The following is a 19,515-nucleotide window of genomic DNA, read 5'->3' as shown; positions in this document are numbered from 1 at the left end:
TGATTGGGTGATTCACATATTGAATATACAGTTTAAACAACAGTATAGTGAATATATAGTGAACATACATAATTTATAATATAAATGTTGAAAACAAGTATTTCCTTAATTGAAATTGATAAGTGTTGATAATGATTTGTTGAATTAAGTGTGTTAAGAATGAGTTTACATTGAATTTCATGCTTTGAAATCTTTATCAAGAGAATACAGTAATGTTTAAGTGGACAATGCATCAATATTTTATTATAATTGCCTTGGATTTAATCTTTTTGATTTTGTTGCTTGACAAACTACTTCATTATTATAATATATGTACTGGATATTAATGATGTCAAGATTAAATGAGTTTTATGTGTAAACTGTGAAAAGTTGATGATCTTTGTTAATTTTAAGTAAGATCTGGATTGTTTAAAATGCAATAAAAACCACTGTAGATTTCTGGCAGAAACAAAACTGTAATCTGATTTTCAGTAGATATTTATACAATATGCAATACATGTGTATATAAAACAATGTGAATAAAATCTCAGGTAAAAATAAATGCATCGGAAATTAGAGACTGAATTTGTTGATACAAAGGATAGAAAAAAAAGCAAAAGATTAGCAAGTGAGATATAAACAATGAAAAAGACAGTAGGATACTAAAGAAACATCGCTTCCATATTCTTAACACGGATTATTGTAGCGGAAAATTGGAATATTTTTCTGAAATGAAGAAATTAGCCAATCATTTCACTGGACCGTCAAATGGAATGTTAAAGGTCCAGCATGATAATGATACACATCATTCTCGAACAAGTCTCGCCTCAATCTTTGAGGATCTTGCGAGTATTCGAAAATCTATATTGGGCAGTGGTTCACATGAAAACTCGGTAAGAATTCCTGTTATTACTTCTGAATGATCTAATATTAATATATGTTGTATATTATCATATAATGATGCTTTGTGAATCTGTTTTGTTTGAATATTTTGTATGAACTAGTATCAACTTGAGGTCCTCAGAAATTTTTTGTAAATCATTCCCGTGGGTTCATATTTGACCCTTCTTGGTGGCCATTTGTGAATGGTAAATTAAGAAAGAACATCAAAGAAAGCAAAACTGAAAATGTTTCAGAGCTGTTCATGAAAGGTATTGGTAAGAACCAATTGGTAAGTACTAGCTTAAGTATTAAGTATTATAATATTCAACATTTGAACATGAAAATGGTAGAATTTAAAATTTTAAAAGATATACTGAAGTGAACAATTTGTAACTTTAAATGTGACATGCTTGTGCCATTTAAGAAAAGCTGTAATTTGTAAAACACATGCCACTGGTCAAAATAGTTTGCCCTGCAGGTCACTTAAATTATGTATTAATTGTACTGTTGAAAATAACAGTAAAAACCATTTAATTCTGATATCAATGCTCAGATTTATATCTGAGCTATTAGCTCATTTTTAATGTGACCGTATTAATAGTACTTAAATTGATAGCAGTTTTCATTGAACAGACCCATACAATTTCTCATGAAGAATCTGCTGTTTTTAGTGCCATCATGGCCTCCTTGTTTTTTAGCTCGACTTTTCTATGAAAAGGGGAGCTATCCTACTCGCCCCGGCGTCGGCGTCGGCGTTGGCGTCACACCTTGGTTAAGTTTTTCGTACCACCCCACTTTATTTCAGAAGTATTACAAGTATGGCTTTGAAACTTACCATACTTGTTCACCATCATAACCTCCATCTACAGACAAGAGTACATAACTCTGTCAAGGTTTTTGACAGAATTATGGCCCTTTTTTGACTTATAAAATGTGTATTGAGCTTGGTTAAGTTTTTTGTACCACCTCACTTTATTTCAAAACCATTGGAGGTATTGCTTTGAAACTGACCATACTTGTTTACCATCACGACCTTCATCAACAGACAAGAGGACATAACTCTGTCAAGGTTTTTGACAGAATTATGCCCCTTTTTGACTTAGAAAATACATTGAATATGGGTAAAATCCACTTATTGCCTTAACCCTTTGAGATATTGCTTTGAAACTTTTAATGCTATTTCACATCATTACCCCATCTGTACGCAAGAGAAGGTAACTCTGTCAAGGATTTGTTTTAAAAAATTAAGGCCTTTTATCGACTTAGAATCTTGGTTAAGTTTTTAGTACCAGTCCACTTTTTGACTGAACTGTTTGAGATATTAATTTGAAAGTTGGAATACTTGTTTACAATCATGATTCCCAAACATGTCCAGGAGAAGGTAATTCTGTCAAAGATTTTATTTGAATTATGGCCCTTAACTGTCAATGTTTTGTATTATAGGCAAGCACTAAAAAACTTAAAAAATCTAAAAAAATTCATTCCTATCCACTTGTTCACTTTACCATAAATTATGTCATAATAAAATAATTCTTCACTAAATATCTTAATGCTCATGGCCATTGTTCACTTTAAAAATACAGAGATTCTTGTATTGCCTTTTACTGCAAAAACTTTTTTTATTGGCAAGCAATAAAAAAGTCGAGCGCGCTGTCTTACGGACAGCTCTTGTTAAATGTCAGACTTAAAATTGTTATTAGATATACATATAATTATGTAGTCTTAGTTGAAAAAATGTTTAACATTACTGTCATGTTTCTTATGCTAAATAACATTCCTGAAATTTTATTTAATTATTTTTCAGTTATTTATATAATTATTGTTTGTATAACAATTTAGTTGATTTATTATAGATTAGCAAATATGCTCTGAAATGCCATGGGGATTTTACAAGTGCTTTCATCATGATATATGGGCTAAGATTTTACTTCTATCAGTAAAGTTGTTGGAAACTCGCTTCCTCATCAGAATAATCAGCTTTTTATTACGCCCGTTTTAAAAAATGTATCATATTATAGTTTCCCCCCTGGTGGACGGTCCGGCTATCGTGCGAGCAGTCCTTTTTTTGTCCTGAGCATATCTCCTACAGGCATGGGGGAATGTTTATGAAACTTCATAGAAATATTCACCACTATGAGAAGCTGTGTCACACACATGAACCAGTTCTTTAGGTCAAAATTCAAGGTCACGCTAAGAGGTCATTGAAAAACGCTTGTCCAGAGCAAAATTTCTACATGCATAGAGGTATTTCTATATAACAAGTCACAAATGTTCACCATTTTAGGTGGATTGTCACATGCAAAATTTAGGTCCCTGCAGCCAAGGTCAAGGTCACACATAGGGGTCAAAGTTCAGATAATAATTTGTTAATTTATATTCAGACCATTAAGTCATCATTTATTGAGGAATTGAAACACAAATGGTCATTATCATGACTACGGGTGTGAACCATGTAATTTAGGTTAATATATGCAAGGTCAAGGTCACTAAAGATGATTGAATATAGAGATTTTGTCCAGAGCATATCTCCTACATGCATGGAGGGATTCTAATAAAACTTCATAGAAATGTTCACAACTGTGAGAAGCAGTGTCATGCGCATGAACCAGGTTTCTAGGTTAGAGGTCAAGGTCACACTTAGAGGTCATTGAAAAACGCTTGTCCAGAACAAAACTTCTACATGCTTAGGGGATTTCAATATAAATTGGCACAAATGGTTACTATACTGAGGCAGAGTGTTGGGTGCAAAATTCAGGTCCCTGCGGCCAAGCTCAAGTTCACACATAGGGATCAAAGTTCAGATGAAGATATGAAAATGTGTATTTGAACCATTTAGTCATCATTTATTTGGGAATTGATTATCATGACTACAAGTGTGAAACATGTAATTTAGGAATCCAGGTCCCTGCTACCAAAGTCATGGTCACACAGAGAGGTCAAAGTTAAGATAAAACAGAAGATGTGTACAGGGACTATTTAGTCTTCATTTATTGATGGATTGTAACACAAATGATGACTATCATGGCTACAAGTGTGACACATGTAATTATACCCCCGCACAACAAAGTTGTAAGGGGGGTATACTGGAATCAGCTTGTCCGTCCGTCCGTCCGGCCGTCCGTCCGGCCGTCCGTCCGGCTGTCCGTCGGTTTTTTCTTGTCCGCCCAATAACTTAAGATTCCTTTGACCCTTAGTCTTCATATTTGGCATGGAGGTTAGTCATGATTAGTAGATGACCCCTATTGATTTTGAGGTCACTAGGTCAAAGGTCAAGGTCACAGGGGCCTTGACTTCAAAAAGCTTGTCCGCCCAATAACTTAAGATTCCTTTGACCTACATTCGTCATATTTGGCATGGAGGTTAGTCATGATTAGTAGATGACCCCTATTGATTTTGAGGTCACTAGGTCAAAGGTCAAGGTCACAGGGGCCTTGACTTCAAAAAGCTTGTCCGCCCTATAACTTAAGATTCCTTTGACCTACAGTCGTCATATTTGGAATGGAGGTTAGTCATGATTAGTAGATGACCCCTATTGATTTTGAGGTCACCAGGTCAAAGGTCAAGGTCAAAGGGGCCTTGACTTCAAAACGCTTGTCCGCCCAATAACTTAAGATTCCTTTGACCCACAGTCTTCATATTTGGCATGGAGGTTAGTCATGATCAGTAGATGACCCCTATTGATTTTGAGGTCACCAGGTCAAAGGTCAAGGTCACAGGGGCCTTGACTTCAAAAAGCTTGTCCGCCCTATACCTTAAGATTCCTTTGACCCATAGTCTTGATATTTGGCATGGAGGTTTGTCATGATTAGTAGATGACCCCTATTGATTTTGAGGTCACCAGGTCAAAGGTCAAGGTCACAGGGGCCTTGACTCCAAAAAGCTTGTCCGCCCAATAACTTAAGATTCCTTTGACCCACAGTCTTCATATTTGGAATGGAGGTTAGTCATGATTAGTAGATGACCCCTATTGATTTTGAGGTCAAAGGTCAAAGTCACAGGGACTTTGACTTCAAAAAGTTTGTCTGCCCAATAACTTTAGATTCCTTTGACCCACAGTCTTCATATTTGGCATTGATGTTGATCATGATTAGTAGATGACCCCTTTTGATTTTGAGGTCACTGGGTCAAAGGTCAAGGTCATAGGGACTTTGACTTCAAAAAGTTTGTCCACCCATTAACTTAAGATTCCTTTGACCCACAGTCTTCATATTTGGCATGGATGTTGATCATGACTATAAGGTGACCCATATTGATTTTGAGGTCACTGGGTCAAAGGTCAAGGTCACAGGGACCTTGACAAAAAAAAGCTTTTCTTCTCAACTGTTAAAGAATGTCCTGTCCGCAATGTATTGATTTTGACATTTTCACATTTGAAGCATGTAGAATACATAACTTAGCAATGCACTGGCTTAGTAACCTCAGATTTGGCAGGGAGGTTGTCCTTGAGCTCTAAATGGCCACCGTTGATTCTGACAAAGTGGTATGCGGGGGTATTCACGCCATGATAGTGGCAGTTCTAGTTTAGGTTAATTTTTGCAAGGTTAAGGTCACTAGAGATGATAAATCAAAGCACAGAAGGCGCTGAATTTGTTTGGGACTCAGAATGTCAGAAAGGTGAAGGTTGTGAGATTGTAAACCAATTTGTTTTTGTATAGTGCCACCAATGCTTTCCAGTGTTTTAATTGTAGTAAATTGGCTATAAGACTAATTGCAACACCGATATTCAATTAAATGTTTATTTGACTTAAACAATTTGAAAAAAAAAAATGAGTTGCCTTAACTGGGAATTGAACTCCAGACCTCTCGCTTTCTAAGCGAGGGCGCAAACCCCTCGGCCACGGTGAAGTTATATATTCACGGCCTGAAGAAAACTATATTATTCTAAATTAGGGTTTGTAACCATTATTATTTTGACGCTAACTGTTGTTTTACACAGATGTAAATAATCATGGAGCTTACTATACGCATGTATATCTATAAAGAATAAAACAATATTAGAAATCTTCGACCATTCGGGAACTATTTTGCTTAAAAATTAATGCGCCTGTCATTTGACCATCTTTACGCAGTGATCTCCCCTGAATTTTTGGCATATGTGTACATATAAAGGGAAGTAACCGCTTCGAAAAAGCGGACTACTTTACAGCATCAGGGTCTGAAATTTCTCTACCATTATTTGTTTGGTCTGACAAATAAAAAGCAGATATTGTCTGGATATTGCCCATAGCGTATCTTGCATAAGCATATCTATAATGCCCACATCTTTGTCAAAAGCTTTTGTGATGGGCGTATTTTGTGACAATATTGCCCTTGTTACAGAGTAAGCTTCAAGTTATTATTTTTTTACCTGTTTGTATGGATTGATGTAATATCAGCTTCATGCGGCTGTTTTAAAACCATTTTTTATGCAGTTTTGTTGCTGAGCAGTTTCAGATTGCCATACTTGCACAGTCATTATGATCTCGTATTCAAATTTTTGAGTGGCAGAGCTGAATTTCTTCTTATAGTGAATGATTACATTATTTATTATACTGACAGAAGAAGATCTAGGTCTCGAAATTCATCATTAAAATCATCAAATAAATTTATGTCCATTTGGGACAACCAAAGTACATAAGTATATTCTGCAAAAGTTGTGAAAGAATTTATTTGGTAAGTCATTACCAGATATTTTCATTTTGTATTCCAGTATGATCATTCATATTGAAGTCTATGTCATCTACTATCTAATGTAGGTGACTCAGATTTCCCTGTAGCTTAGCTTTAGACAGTTATTAATGTTGTGATTAATGATAAACACATAGGACACAGTCTATTAGAGAATCAAGATGAACTTACTCTAGCCTTTTGTACTTGTCAATGAATTCTTTTATGAGAAAATGCTTCAATTGTTCTATAATTATGACATTCTTTTTCATTAAATTCCTGTTTTTGTTGATGTCTATTTTATTTTTTTCATTGCTTAATGTAAGATGTAATAATTAATTCATTCACAGAAATATATTTCTAACATTGTGTTTTGAAGTAAGTGGTAACGACTTCTAAGTAACAAAATGCCCTGGTTCCCATGTCTGAAATGTCTATATAATATTATACAGTCTTTGCATCAGAAAAATTGTGTTGGAATAGCTGATCTCCTGTAGTATTCATATCACTTGATTTGATTTGATGTTGACCTTTGACAACAAGGGACTGAATACTGTAAGACTGGTCCTCACATTTTACTCCAGAATCTTGCTTGTCATTTATCAAAACACAAAGCCAGTCTGTCTGACACTGGATGTGTTTTTTCTAATAAATTTGAGCCGTGTCATGACAAAACCAACATAATAAATGGGTTTGCGACCAGCATGGATCCAGACCAGCCGTGCAGTCTGATCAGGATCCATGCTGTTCGCTTACAAACCCTATAACAAATAAAGAAACTGATAGCGAACAGCATGGATCCTGATCAGACTGTGCGGATGCGCAGGCTGGTCTGGATCCATGCTGGTCGCAAACCCATTATGTTTGTTTTGTCATGACACGGCTCATTTGAGTTTTCTGTTTGTCTAGACTATCAAATATTGATATAACTGTTGTTCATTTTAAGGAACATAAAATATTCATCAGTGATTGACTATTTTGACAGCAAACTAAACAATGCTATTAGGTTTTTGCTCACATTTTGCCATTTGTGTTCTGTATGATCTAAAATAAATGGATCAAAAATAGACTCAGTATGGCATTAATTTGATTGGATGGATTGTAGTATTGGTAGTATAAAAAGAATTGGATTACAAGGTCAAAAAAGGTGGTAATTTGTGGGTCACATTAGGACTTCTTTACACAACCCCCAAAGTGATGTAAGAGACCAGTAGAATAAATGTTAAGTGTTTTGTCTTCCAAATGAGATGTTTTGTCTTCCAAATAAGGTGTTTTGCCTTCCAAATAAGGTGTTTTGTATCCAAATACTGGTGTTTTGTCTTCCAAATAAGGTGTTTTGTCTTCCAAATAAGGTGTTTTATCTTCCATATGAGATGTTTTGTATTCCAAATGAGGTATTTTATCTTCCATATGAGATGTTTTGTCTTCCAAAATGGGGTGTTTTATCTTCCATAGGAGAGGATTTGTCTTCTATATGAGGTGTTTTATTTTCCGAATGAGGATTAGTACAGTGGTTTAATTTTTGCACCAAAATAAGTTATTGATAAAGGGAAACCTGTATCATGAGAAATATGTTAGTCAGATTTTGGGTTCTGATTTCCCCCCTCAGTAGGAAGAATTTACCAGGGCTTTGCTGGGTCTCAACTTTTCACCTGAGTGTTGGAGACAATGGCTACAAATATTAACTTGTTCGAAATAATGGTACCCAGATGATTTAAGTTTTCTTGTTTTTGTACTTACAGAGTCAAAGATCATGGATCGAGAGAACGTTTATGAAGAGGGAATGTTCAAAGTTCATTAGAAGCTCTAGAGATGCTGGAAAGTAAGTAAACATAATAACATTGCTCTGAAATAATGAAATGTCAATCCCAAGATATTTTTTCTCTGAATGTTTTAGGCATAGCTAAACTAGAACAATGTGTTGAAATTTGCTACTTCAGTAACAAAGGGATCATAAAGAAGTTTCTCATAGTTCACATATAAAACAATTTTGGTGATCCCTCTGATGTGAAAAATTTTGAGACATGCACATTTGATTTTGTAAGTAGAAAAAAGTCTTGCAATAAGAGCAACTTGCATTATTACATGGTTTTAAATTGACAAAACAATTTTATACAAATGATTTATTGAAGGTTTAGCTGTCATATGATTATAAGATGACACTATTAGTTAGATATTCGCAAAATATTTCTTGAAACTATTACAAAGGTTGCAATTGCTTTTGAGAAAATACATCTTGTCACCGTGCACACATTACAACTTTGAGCAATGTAGTTTAAGCATCTAGTATACAAGTATACCTTCACAGAAATAATATTATGTTGTCCACAACTTCACAACTTTGACAAGAAATATAATGTAAACAGAAGAAAATGTGACCATGATAACAAAAAAAAAATACATGTAACAATCAAGCTAAAATGTAAAATTATAGAAAATGATGGTCCTTTTAGAATAGAAATAAATAAAAATTGCTGACTGATTGAAAGTGCATCATCTCTCATATATTTTGGGTTTGAATGGTAAATATATCTATATATATGTTGATCGAAATTTAGGCGCCAAATAAATCACTGAGTAGTTTAAAAAGAAGTTGTGTGGCTTGAACAAACTCTGAAACTTACAATAACTGATGTTGTGTACATTGTATGATTGAAACAAGCCTAAGTCATTCATTTGACATGTTCTTTAACGTTTCAAGAGTTCACTGTGACAACTATTGTGAAATCTTAACTCTCTAACCTGACCCACGTGGGTCAAGTTAGGAAACCTCAATTTTATTCTTAATAAGGAGAAAAGTTTTGTTCCTGTGACTGCCTAGTGTTTTCATTTTGAGGACATTTACAGAATAATGAATTAAACAATCAAAACGAAGAAATGAAAATTTTGCCTGTGTCTCTTTAATAGTGCTGGAATCCGTGCCCATGAAGGACCAGAAATATATTTAAATGATGCATAGACATTGATCTTTATTGTCAGAAATATAGAAATGCAAACATTGCCATTTACTTGTGAACACATTCAAGATATGTTACAAGAGACAATTGCAGGAGGGAACTGTTAAATGTACTTAAAGTTCCGACAATGACTGTGCAGTCTATGTTACATTGCATGACAAGGAGTTGTTATTGCATACAGATGATGTAATTTCTGTCTTTGGTTTAAACATATTTATTTTAGCTCGATTGCGAAACAAGTTCTTGCAACTTATATTAATCACTTTCGAGTCCACTTCCTGGAACCAACCAGTACTGGTGTCATATGAAGAAACATGATGTTTTTGATGTTCTATCACAGACTTAAATGTGAACAATATACAGAGACTTTGATATCTCTGTCCCCCATCTGTGATTGGCATAACTAAAATGTTTGTTTAATGAAACGATATAGATTGTATTCCTGCAGATGTTTTGTTTGTATGGAATATTATGACATTAAGATGTTATACTATCTTTGGTAGTTTATGTGAAATTAGACTTCTCATGGATTGTATTAATAATAGCAGTTCATGTTTTTAAAATATTGTTTAACCACCTGTTTTTCTGTTGTTGAAATATATTTGAATCAAGTGTTTTGCCAGTAAAAAGCCATTGACTAAAAATAATTTTTGATAGGATTTTTTCTTCTCCATATATGGAAGTGTATGCAACTCTTGTACTTAAACAATTGCCACCCAATTATAAAGCCATGTCAGCTTGCTGTAGTCAGTTTAAAGTTTTATCAGATCACAATACTACAAGGAGTGTTTGCTATGTTTTTAGGCAGCCCAAAAATGCATTTAAGACAGTCCAGTTGTTGTGGCATTCAACGGCCATTTAATGACAACTCTGAATATGTATGCAGTAAGAGAGTTAAATTTTAATGCTCCTTAGACTGTAAATGGACTGTTTCAAATGGAAGTTGGAGAAGTTCATTTTGAAAATTAAGAAGGTTAAACATTATGCCTCAGAAAAATAATTTTTTCCTTCTTTAGAAAGGGCAAAAATGACTTCTATGACATTCAAAAAATGGGTTTAGAGAATGTGAAATGTTTATCACTTGAGCAAATAAGTGCAGAAAATAAACGGAGCAAAATGTAAATAACGTTGTATTTTGACTTCCATACAAAATACTAAATCACTATAACTACTGAATGACAAAGGTACATAGGCAAAAGATGGTTCAGATGACTGGGCAATCAGTAACTTTTCAGAAACTATAACAAGACACTCCCCCCCAAATTTTTTTTTTAGAAATAAAAGCATTTCTAAGGCATATAATGGGCATGATATCTCTGAACTAATTACAGACATGTGCTGCCAGCATAATGTCATCAGCATGTAATTTAAATCAATTCAATGTGATTTATACAGGACATTTTACATATTAATAGATATATTAATTTTGCATTTTTAGCTCACCTGAGCTTGCTCAGGGTGAGCTTTTAGGATCGGTGAATGTCCGTCGTCCGTCGTCCGTCCGGCCGTCCACAATTGCTTGTGAACACTCTAGCGGTCGCATTTTTGCCTCAATCATTATCAAACTTGGTCAGGATGCTTATCTAGTTGAAAGCTCGGATGAGTTCGAACATGGGTCATCTCGGATGAAAAAACTAGGTCACAAGAGCTAAAAATAGAAAAACCTTGTGAACACTCTAGAGGTCACATTTTTTGACCCAATCATCATCAAACTTGGTCAGGATGTTTGTCTAGGTGATAGCTTGGATGAGTTCGAACATGGGTCATCTCGGATGAAAAAGTAGGTCACAGGAGCTATAAATAGAAAAACCTTGTGAACACTCTAGTGGTCACATTTTTGAACCAATCATCATCAAACTTGGTCAGAATGCTTGTCTAGTCAATTGCTTGGATGAGTTCGAACATGGGTCATCTCTGATGAAAAACTAGGTCACAGGAGCTAAAAATAGAAAAACCTTGTGAACACTCTAGTGGTCACATTTTTGACCCAATCATCATCAAACTTTGTCAGGATGCTTGTTTAGATAATAGCTCGGATGAGTTCAATTATGGGTCATCTCGGATGAAAAAACTAGGTCACCGGAGCTATAAATAGAAAAACCTTGTGAACACTCTAGTGGTCACATTTTTGCATCAATCATCATCAAACTTGGTCAGGATGCTTATCTAGTTGATAGCTTGGATGAGTTCGAACATGGGTCATCTCGGATGAAAAAGTAAGGTCACCAGAGCTAAAAATAGAAAAAACCTTGTTAACACTTTAGCGGTCACATTTTTGCATCAATCATCATCAAACTTGATCAAGATGCTTGTCTAGGTGATAGCTCGGATGAGTTCGAACATGGGTCATCTCGGATGAAAAACTAGGTCACAGGAGCTAAAAATAGAAAAACATTGTTAACACTCTAGTGGTCACAATTTTGACTCAATTGTCATCAAACTTGGTCAGGAAACTTGTCTAGGTCATTGCTGGAATAAATCGAACAATGGGACATCTCGGATGAAAAACTAGGTCACAGGAGCTAAAAATAGAAAAATCTTGTTAACACTCTAGTGGCTACTGTTGTGATCCAAATATTCTGTTAATTGGTCTGAAAGTTTGTTTTGATGATTTCTAAGTCAAGATCGAACATGGGTCATCTTGGATGAAAAACTAGGTCACACCGCCCAAATATGGAAAAACCTTGTTCACATTCTAGTGGTCACATTTTCGACTCAATTATCATCAAACTTGGTCAGGATGCTTGTCTAGGTAATTGCTTGGATGAGTTCGAAATCACATGTGAAACTAGGTCACCGAAGCTAAAAATAGAAAAATCTTGTTAACACTCTAGTTGCTACTGTTTTGATCCAAGTATCCTGGAAATTGGTCTGAAAGTTTGTTTTGATGATTTCTAGGTCAAGTTTGAATATGTATCACCTGGGTAAAAAACTAGGTCGCACTGCTCAAATATGGATAATCCTTGTTAACACTGTAGTGGTCACATTTTTGACTCACCTGTCATGAGACTTGGTCAGAATGCTTGTCTAGGTAATTGTTTGGATGAGTTTGATAATTCAGGTGAGCGATCTAGGGCCATCATGGCCCTCTTGTTTATTATGCCCCCATTTTGAAAAAAAGGGGGTATATTGCTTTGCACTTGTGGGTCCGTCGGTCCATCGGTCCGTCGGTCCGTAGACCAAATGGTTTCCGAGTGATAACTAAAGAACCCTTAGGCCTAGGAACTTCAAACTTGGTATGGTGATTGGTCATGACCAGTAGATGACCCCTATTGATTTTGGGGTCAAGGGGTCAAAGGTCAAGGTCACATTGACCTTGAAAGCAAAAACGGTTTCCGATCAATAACTAAAGAACCTTAAGGCCTAGGAACTTCAAACTTGGTATGGTGATTGGTCATGACCAGTAGATGACCCCTATTGATTTTGGGGTCAAGGGGTCAAAGGTCAAGGTCACATTGACCTTAAAAGCAAAAACGGTTTCCGATCAATAACTAAAGAACCTTAAGGCCTAGGAACTTCAAACTTGGTATGGTGATTGGTCATGATCAGTAGATGAGCCCTATTGATTTTGGGGTCAAGGGGTCAAAGGTCAAGGTCACATTGACCTTGTAGGTAAAAAAGGTTTCCGATCAATACCTAAAGAACCTTAAGGCTTAGGAACATTAAACTTGGTATGGTGATTGGTCATGATCAGTAGATGACCCCTATTGATTTTGGGGTCAAGGGGTCAAAGGTCAAGGTCACATTGACCTTGTAGGTAAAAACGGTTTCCGATCAATAACTAAAGAACCTTAAGGCCTAGGAACTTCAAACTTGGTATGGTGATTGGTCATGATCAGTAGATGACCCGTATAGATTTTGGGGTCAAGGGGTGAAAGGTCAAGGTCACATTGACCTTTTAATTATAAACAAGTTTCTGATCAATAACAAAAGAACCCTTAGGCCTAGGAACTTCAAACTTGGTATGGTGATTGGTTATGACCAATCAGATGACCCCTATTGATTTTGGCGTTAAGGGGTCAAAGGTCAAGGTCACATTGACCTTGTAGGTAAAAACGGTTTCCGATCAATAATGAAAGAACCCTTAGGCCTAGGGACTTCAAACTTGGTATGGTGATTTGGTCATGATTTTTTTTTTTTTTTTTTTTAATTGCGTTTATTTAAGGTCGCCGCCGGAAAGCCCATATGGGCGACCGTACACTCAAGTCGGGCCATCCTAGAGCGTCCCGCCGAGATTTTTTCGTCGATTTTTTTCCAACTTTATTGGTGGAGGAAGACCCCAGGTGCCCCTCCGGGCATTATTTCAGGCACGAGCGGGCACCTGGGTAGAACCACCGACCTTCCGTAAGCCAGCTGGATGGCTTCCTCACATGAAAGATTTCGACCCGAGTGAGGATCGAACCTACAGCGGTGAGGGACCTGTGATCACAAGTCAGCGACCTTAACCACTCGGCCACGGAGGCCCCAGGATTGGTCATGATCAGTAGATGACCCCTATTGATTTTGGGGTCTAGGGGTCAAAGGTCAAGGTCACATTGACCTTGTAGGTAAAAATGCTTTCGGATCAATAACTTAAGAACCCTTATGCCTAGGAACTTCAAACTTGGTATGGTGATTGGTCATGACCAGCAGATGGCCTATTGATTTTGGGGTCAAGGGGTCAAAGGTCAAGGTCACATTGACCTTGTAGGTAAAAACGGTTTCCGATCAATTAACTAAAAACGCTTAGGCCTAGGAACTTCAAACTTTGTGTGATGATTGGTCATGACCAGCAGATGACCCCTATTGAGTTTTAGGTGAAGGGGTCAAAGGTCAAGGTCACATTGACCTTTTAAGTAAAAACGGTTTCTGATCAATAACTCAAGAACGCTTAGGCCTAGGAACTTCAAACTTGGTATGGTGATTTGTCATGACCAGCAGATTACTCCTATTGATTTTGGGATCAAGGGGTCAAAGGTCAAGGTCACAATGACCTTGTAAGTAAAAACGGTTTCTGATCAATAACTAAAGAACGCTTCGGCCTAGAAACTTCAAACTTGGCATGGTGATTGGTCACAACCAGCAGATGACCCCTATTGATTTTGGGGTCAAAGGTCAAGGTCACATTGACCTTTTAATTAAAAACGGTTTCTGATCAATAACTCAAGAACGCTTAGGCCTAGGAACTTCAAACTTGGTATGGTGATTTGTCATGACCAGCAGATTACTCTATTGATTTTGGGATCAAGGGGTCAAAGGTCAAGGTCACAATGACCTTGTAAGTAAAAACGGTTTCTGATCAATAACTAAAGAACGCTTCGGCCTAGAAACTTCAAACTTGGCATGGTGATTGGTCATGACCAGCAGATGACCCCTATTGATTTTGGGGACAAAGGTCAAGGTCACATTGACCTTGTATGTTAAAACGGTTTCCGATCAATAATAAGAGAACCCTTAGGCCTAAGAACTTCAAACTTGGCATGGTGATTGGTCATGACCAGCAGATGACCCCTATTGATTTTGGGGTCAAGGGGTCAAAGGTCAAGGTCACATTCTTGTAGGTAAAAACGGTTTCTGATCAATTTACTAAAAACGCCTAGGCCTAGGAACTTCAAACTTTGTATGATGATTGGTCATGACCAGCAGATGACCCCTATTGAGTTTTGGGTCAAGGGGTCAAAGGTCAAGGTCATGACCAGTAGATACTTTATAACCCTTATTAATTGTTTGATCACTGGGTCAGACGTCATGCATAATAACCTTATCACATGACTAATTGGCTGCTGATAGGAGGCATACATGTTTTACAAACATATCTTGTTGATAATAATTTAATAACAATAATCAATTAAAAATTAAGAGATAGCATTCAAGTGCACTTTGCTATTTGATGACTTTTTTCCACAAAATTCAGAGTATGACATTATAATTATATTGTTTACTGAGATACAGCTTTTGTCACTTTGCAAAGTACTTCTTTATTTAAGCAGTCATTTCCCTAACTTGTTCGTTCAATAAAGATTTATTGTTGTTAGAAATAGTTTATATGTCTGAAGATTTCCCTGTCCTGACATTATGCAGATGAGAGTGATGTTCAGTAAGCATTCACTAGATTGACAGCTGAAAATTACATCCCATAAAAACATTGATCAAGTTTTACTGATATAACACAGAATCTGTCATAACTTCTGACCAGTAACATCTACTGTATATCACAAAATCTTGTTGTAAGATAATTTATTGCCACAGTGTTAGATAGGTTAGCAGTCTGCCCGGCTTTCTGGTTATTCTGTTTCTTAAACAACACATAAAAATAGTTCTAGGTTCATAAGGTTGAAGGAAACAAACACAATATAAAAATTGAAATCCTGTTTAGATGGCTGTGGTAATTGTTTCAAGGAATTGTTGAACAAAATACTGCAAAATAAAACAAAGTTGAACATAATGTGCATTGTGATACATTTAAAAGGTGTTTAAATTAAATGAGAATCTTTGGAGACACTTCACTTGAAAATGGGTAATAGTAAAAATAAAAGCTAAATACAAATATCATTTGCTGATTTCTGCAGATTTTAACAAGTTACAGGTTTTGATAAGTTAGAAGTTGATAGTAAATGCTTTTAAGATAAGGTTTCATCGCTTAAATAATACACTTTACAACATTTTCTTTCTTGTAAGAACTTTTGGTTAGTTTTTCCTTATAAAAGAAAACAAAAGTAAATAAAAATCTGGAGTTGTGATGATTTAACATTTTGCTAAAGAAACAAACAAAATTAGCTGAATTGAAGGATTCCTTTATGTTTATGTATTCTGCTTCTTTAATCTGATTTGTATAAATGGGAGCAAAAATAAAACAAATTGATCATATTAGCTATGCTGAAAATAATCAGATTTAATTATTTGTCTTCTTTGCTAGTTTGAATGTTCTTACATATAGGGTGCTGACAGTCTCTCTGTTAAATTTAATTTGTGTTATATGAATCTCTTCTCAACTGTGCCACTGAGAAAGGTTTTGTTTTTACGAGAAAAGCCAAGTTTCTAATTGTATTGGCAGTTTGTATTTATGTATTTCCAAATTTACAGTGGCACCTGCATCATACATATATAATGCTTAATTATATGGTAAAGCTACTTTGTAATACTGTTTACTGTATAATTAACTTAACAATATCGATGAGAATCTTGAAGTTACTTTAACAATCAATTTTATCTCTCTGAATTCTAACAGTAGAATAGACAATGAAGTTTTTCTATTGCCTTTACCAGCACCATAAAGTGAGGCTTGTCTGCGCTTTTGCACAGTCTAACTTTATACTGTTGGCTGCTAAATCTTAGTTTTTAATATCATAAAACAATTTTTTTGGTATTAAAGCATAAAGATATAAATAATTTATATAGCTTGGTTGTAAAGGCAAATATTATTTCTTCAACTAATTTGATTGAAATACAATTTTTTTTCATATCAGACAGCCATGTATTGATTGATACAGTTCTGAGAGTCAGAAATTACAATGCATTATGTTAGACACTATAAAATTTTCATGGTTGTATTATAACAAAATCTGACTACAGATCAGAAAATATTACCTAGACCATCCTGGCATCCTGACTTGCATTGAGACCTAAAGCAACTGGTATGTTGACCAAAAGGAAACCCAGAGCAGTATACTGACCAACAGTGAATGGTATATTGACATATAGAACAAATGATAAATTGACCTAGAGCATATGGTATATTCATTGACTGAGAGTGGTATATTGACATGAGCAACTGAGGGGCGGGATGGTATATTGAGCTAGAGCAACTGACATATTGACATACAGCAGATGGTATATTGACCTTGGGCAACTGAGATATATTGATCTTGGACATGTGGCATATTGACCTTTGGCAACTGATATATTTACCTAGAACAGATGGTATATTCATTTACCTAGAGTGGTATATTGACCTAAAACAGGAGGTATATTGACTTTAAGCTACTGATGTATTGACATAGAACAGGTGGTATATTAACCTAGGTTGACTGATTTATTGACCTAGAGCTGGTTATTTAATGACCTAAAGCAATTGATTTATTGGCATAGAGCAGGTGGTATAATGACCTTAAGCAACTGATGTATTGACATAGAACAGGTGGTATATTAACCTAGGGTGACTGATTTATTGACCTAGAGCAGGTTGTTTAATGACCTAAAGCAATTAAAGCAACTGATTTATTTTGTATAATGACCTAAAGCAACTGATTTATTGGCCTAGAGCAGGTTGTTAAATGACCTAAAGCAATTAAAGCAACTGATTTATTTTGTATAATGACCTAAAGCAACTGATTTATTGGCCTAGAGCAGGTTGTATAATGACCTTAAGCAACTGATTTATTTTGTATAATGACTTAAAGCATGATTTATTTTGTATAATGACCTAAAGCAACTGATTTATTGGCCTAGAGCAGGTTGTATAATGATATAAAGCAACTGATTTATTTTGTATAATGACCTAAAGCAACTGATTTATTGGCCTAGAGCAAGTTGTATAATGACCTAAAGCAACTGATTTATTTGCCAAGAGCAGGTTGTATAATGACCTAAAGCAACTGATTTATTGGCCTAGAGCATGTGGTATAATGACTTAAAGCAACTGATTTATTGACCTAAAACAGGTGGTATAATGACCTTAAGCAACTGATGTATTGACATAGGACAGGTGGTATATTAACCTAGGGTGACTGATATATTGACCTAGAGCTGGTTATTTAATGACCTAAAGCAATTGATTTATTGGCATAGAGCAGGTGGTATAATGACCCAAAGCAACTGATTTATTAGCCTAGAGCAGGTTGTATAATGACCTTAAGCAACTGATTTATTGGCCTAGAGCAGGTTGTATAATGACCTAAAGCAACTGATTTATTGGCCTAGAGCAGGTTGTATAATGACTTAAAGCAACTGATTTATTGGCCTAGAGCAGGTTGTATAATGGCCTTAAGCAACTGATGTATTGACATAGAACAGGTGGTATATTAACCTAGGGTGACTGATTTATTGACCTAGAGCAGGTTGTATAATGACCTTAAGCAACTGATTTATTGGCCTAGAGCATGTGGTATAATGACTTAAAGCAACTGATTTATTGACCTAAAACAGGTGGTATAATGACCTTAAGCAACTGATGTATTGACATAGGACAGGTGGTATATTAAACTAGGGTGACTGATTTATTGACCTAGAGCAGGTTATTTAATGACCTAAAGCAATTGATTTATTGGCATAGAGCAGGTGGTATAATGACCCAAAGCAACTGATTTATTAGCCTAGAGCAGGTTGTATAATGACCTTAAGCAACTGATTTATTGACCTAGAGCAGGTTGTATAATGACCTTAAGCAACTGATTTATTGGCCTTGAGCAGGTTGTATAATGACCTAAAGCAACTGATTTATTGGCATAGAGCAGGTGGTATAATGACCCAAAGCAACTGATTTATTAGCCTAGAGCAGGTTGTATAATGACATTAAGCAACTGATTTATTGGACTTGAGCAGGTTGTATAATGACCTAAAGCAACTGATTTGTTGGCCTTGAGCAGGTTGTATAATGACTTAAAGCAACTGATTTATTTGCCTTGAGCAGGTTGTATAATGACCTAAAGCAACTGATTTATTGGCATAGAGCAGGTGGTATAATGACCCAAAGCAACTGATTTATTGGCCTAGAGCAGGTTGTATAATGACCTAAAGCAACTGATTTATTGGCCTAGAGCAGGTTGTATAATGACCTAAAGCAACTGATTTATTGGCCTAGAGCAGGTTGTATAATGACTTAAAGCAACTGATTTATTTGCCTAGAGCATGTGGTATAATGACTTAAAGCAACTGATTTATTGGCCTAGAGCAGGTTGTATAATGACCTAAAGCAACTGATTTATTTGCAAAGAGCAGGTTGTATAATGACTTAAAGCAACTGATTTATTGGCCTAGAGCAGGTGGTATAATGACTTAAAGCAACTGATTTATTGGCCTAGAGCAGGTTGTATAATGACCTAAAACAACTGATTTATTGGCCAAGAGCAGGTTG

The 19,515-nt window shown here is 35.7% G+C and overlaps 1 protein-coding gene across 1 annotated transcript in view; it reads left to right on the top strand.

Moving 5' to 3' along the window:
• The first annotated feature begins 212 nt into the window (after positions 1–212).
• The window catches only part of LOC132731753 (transient receptor potential cation channel subfamily M member 3-like), a 99,180-nt gene continuing 79,877 nt past the window's right edge, over positions 213–19,515 (top strand). Inside the window, exons 1-2 of the mRNA XM_060718003.1 lie at positions 213–872; positions 8,250–8,329. Of these exons, the coding sequence (XP_060573986.1) occupies positions 711–872; positions 8,250–8,329 (242 nt within the window). The 5' untranslated portion in view covers positions 213–710. The remainder of the gene's footprint in view (positions 873–8,249; positions 8,330–19,515) is intronic.

The sequence above is a fragment of the Ruditapes philippinarum genome, unplaced genomic scaffold, assembly GCF_026571515.1.
Source record: "Ruditapes philippinarum isolate M1 unplaced genomic scaffold, ASM2657151v2 ctg1640_1_1_1_1, whole genome shotgun sequence".
Classification (NCBI taxonomy): Eukaryota; Metazoa; Mollusca; class Bivalvia; order Venerida; family Veneridae; genus Ruditapes; species Ruditapes philippinarum.
The sequence above is the reverse complement of the archived record's forward strand: the minus strand, read 5'-3'. Positions and strand labels throughout refer to the sequence as shown.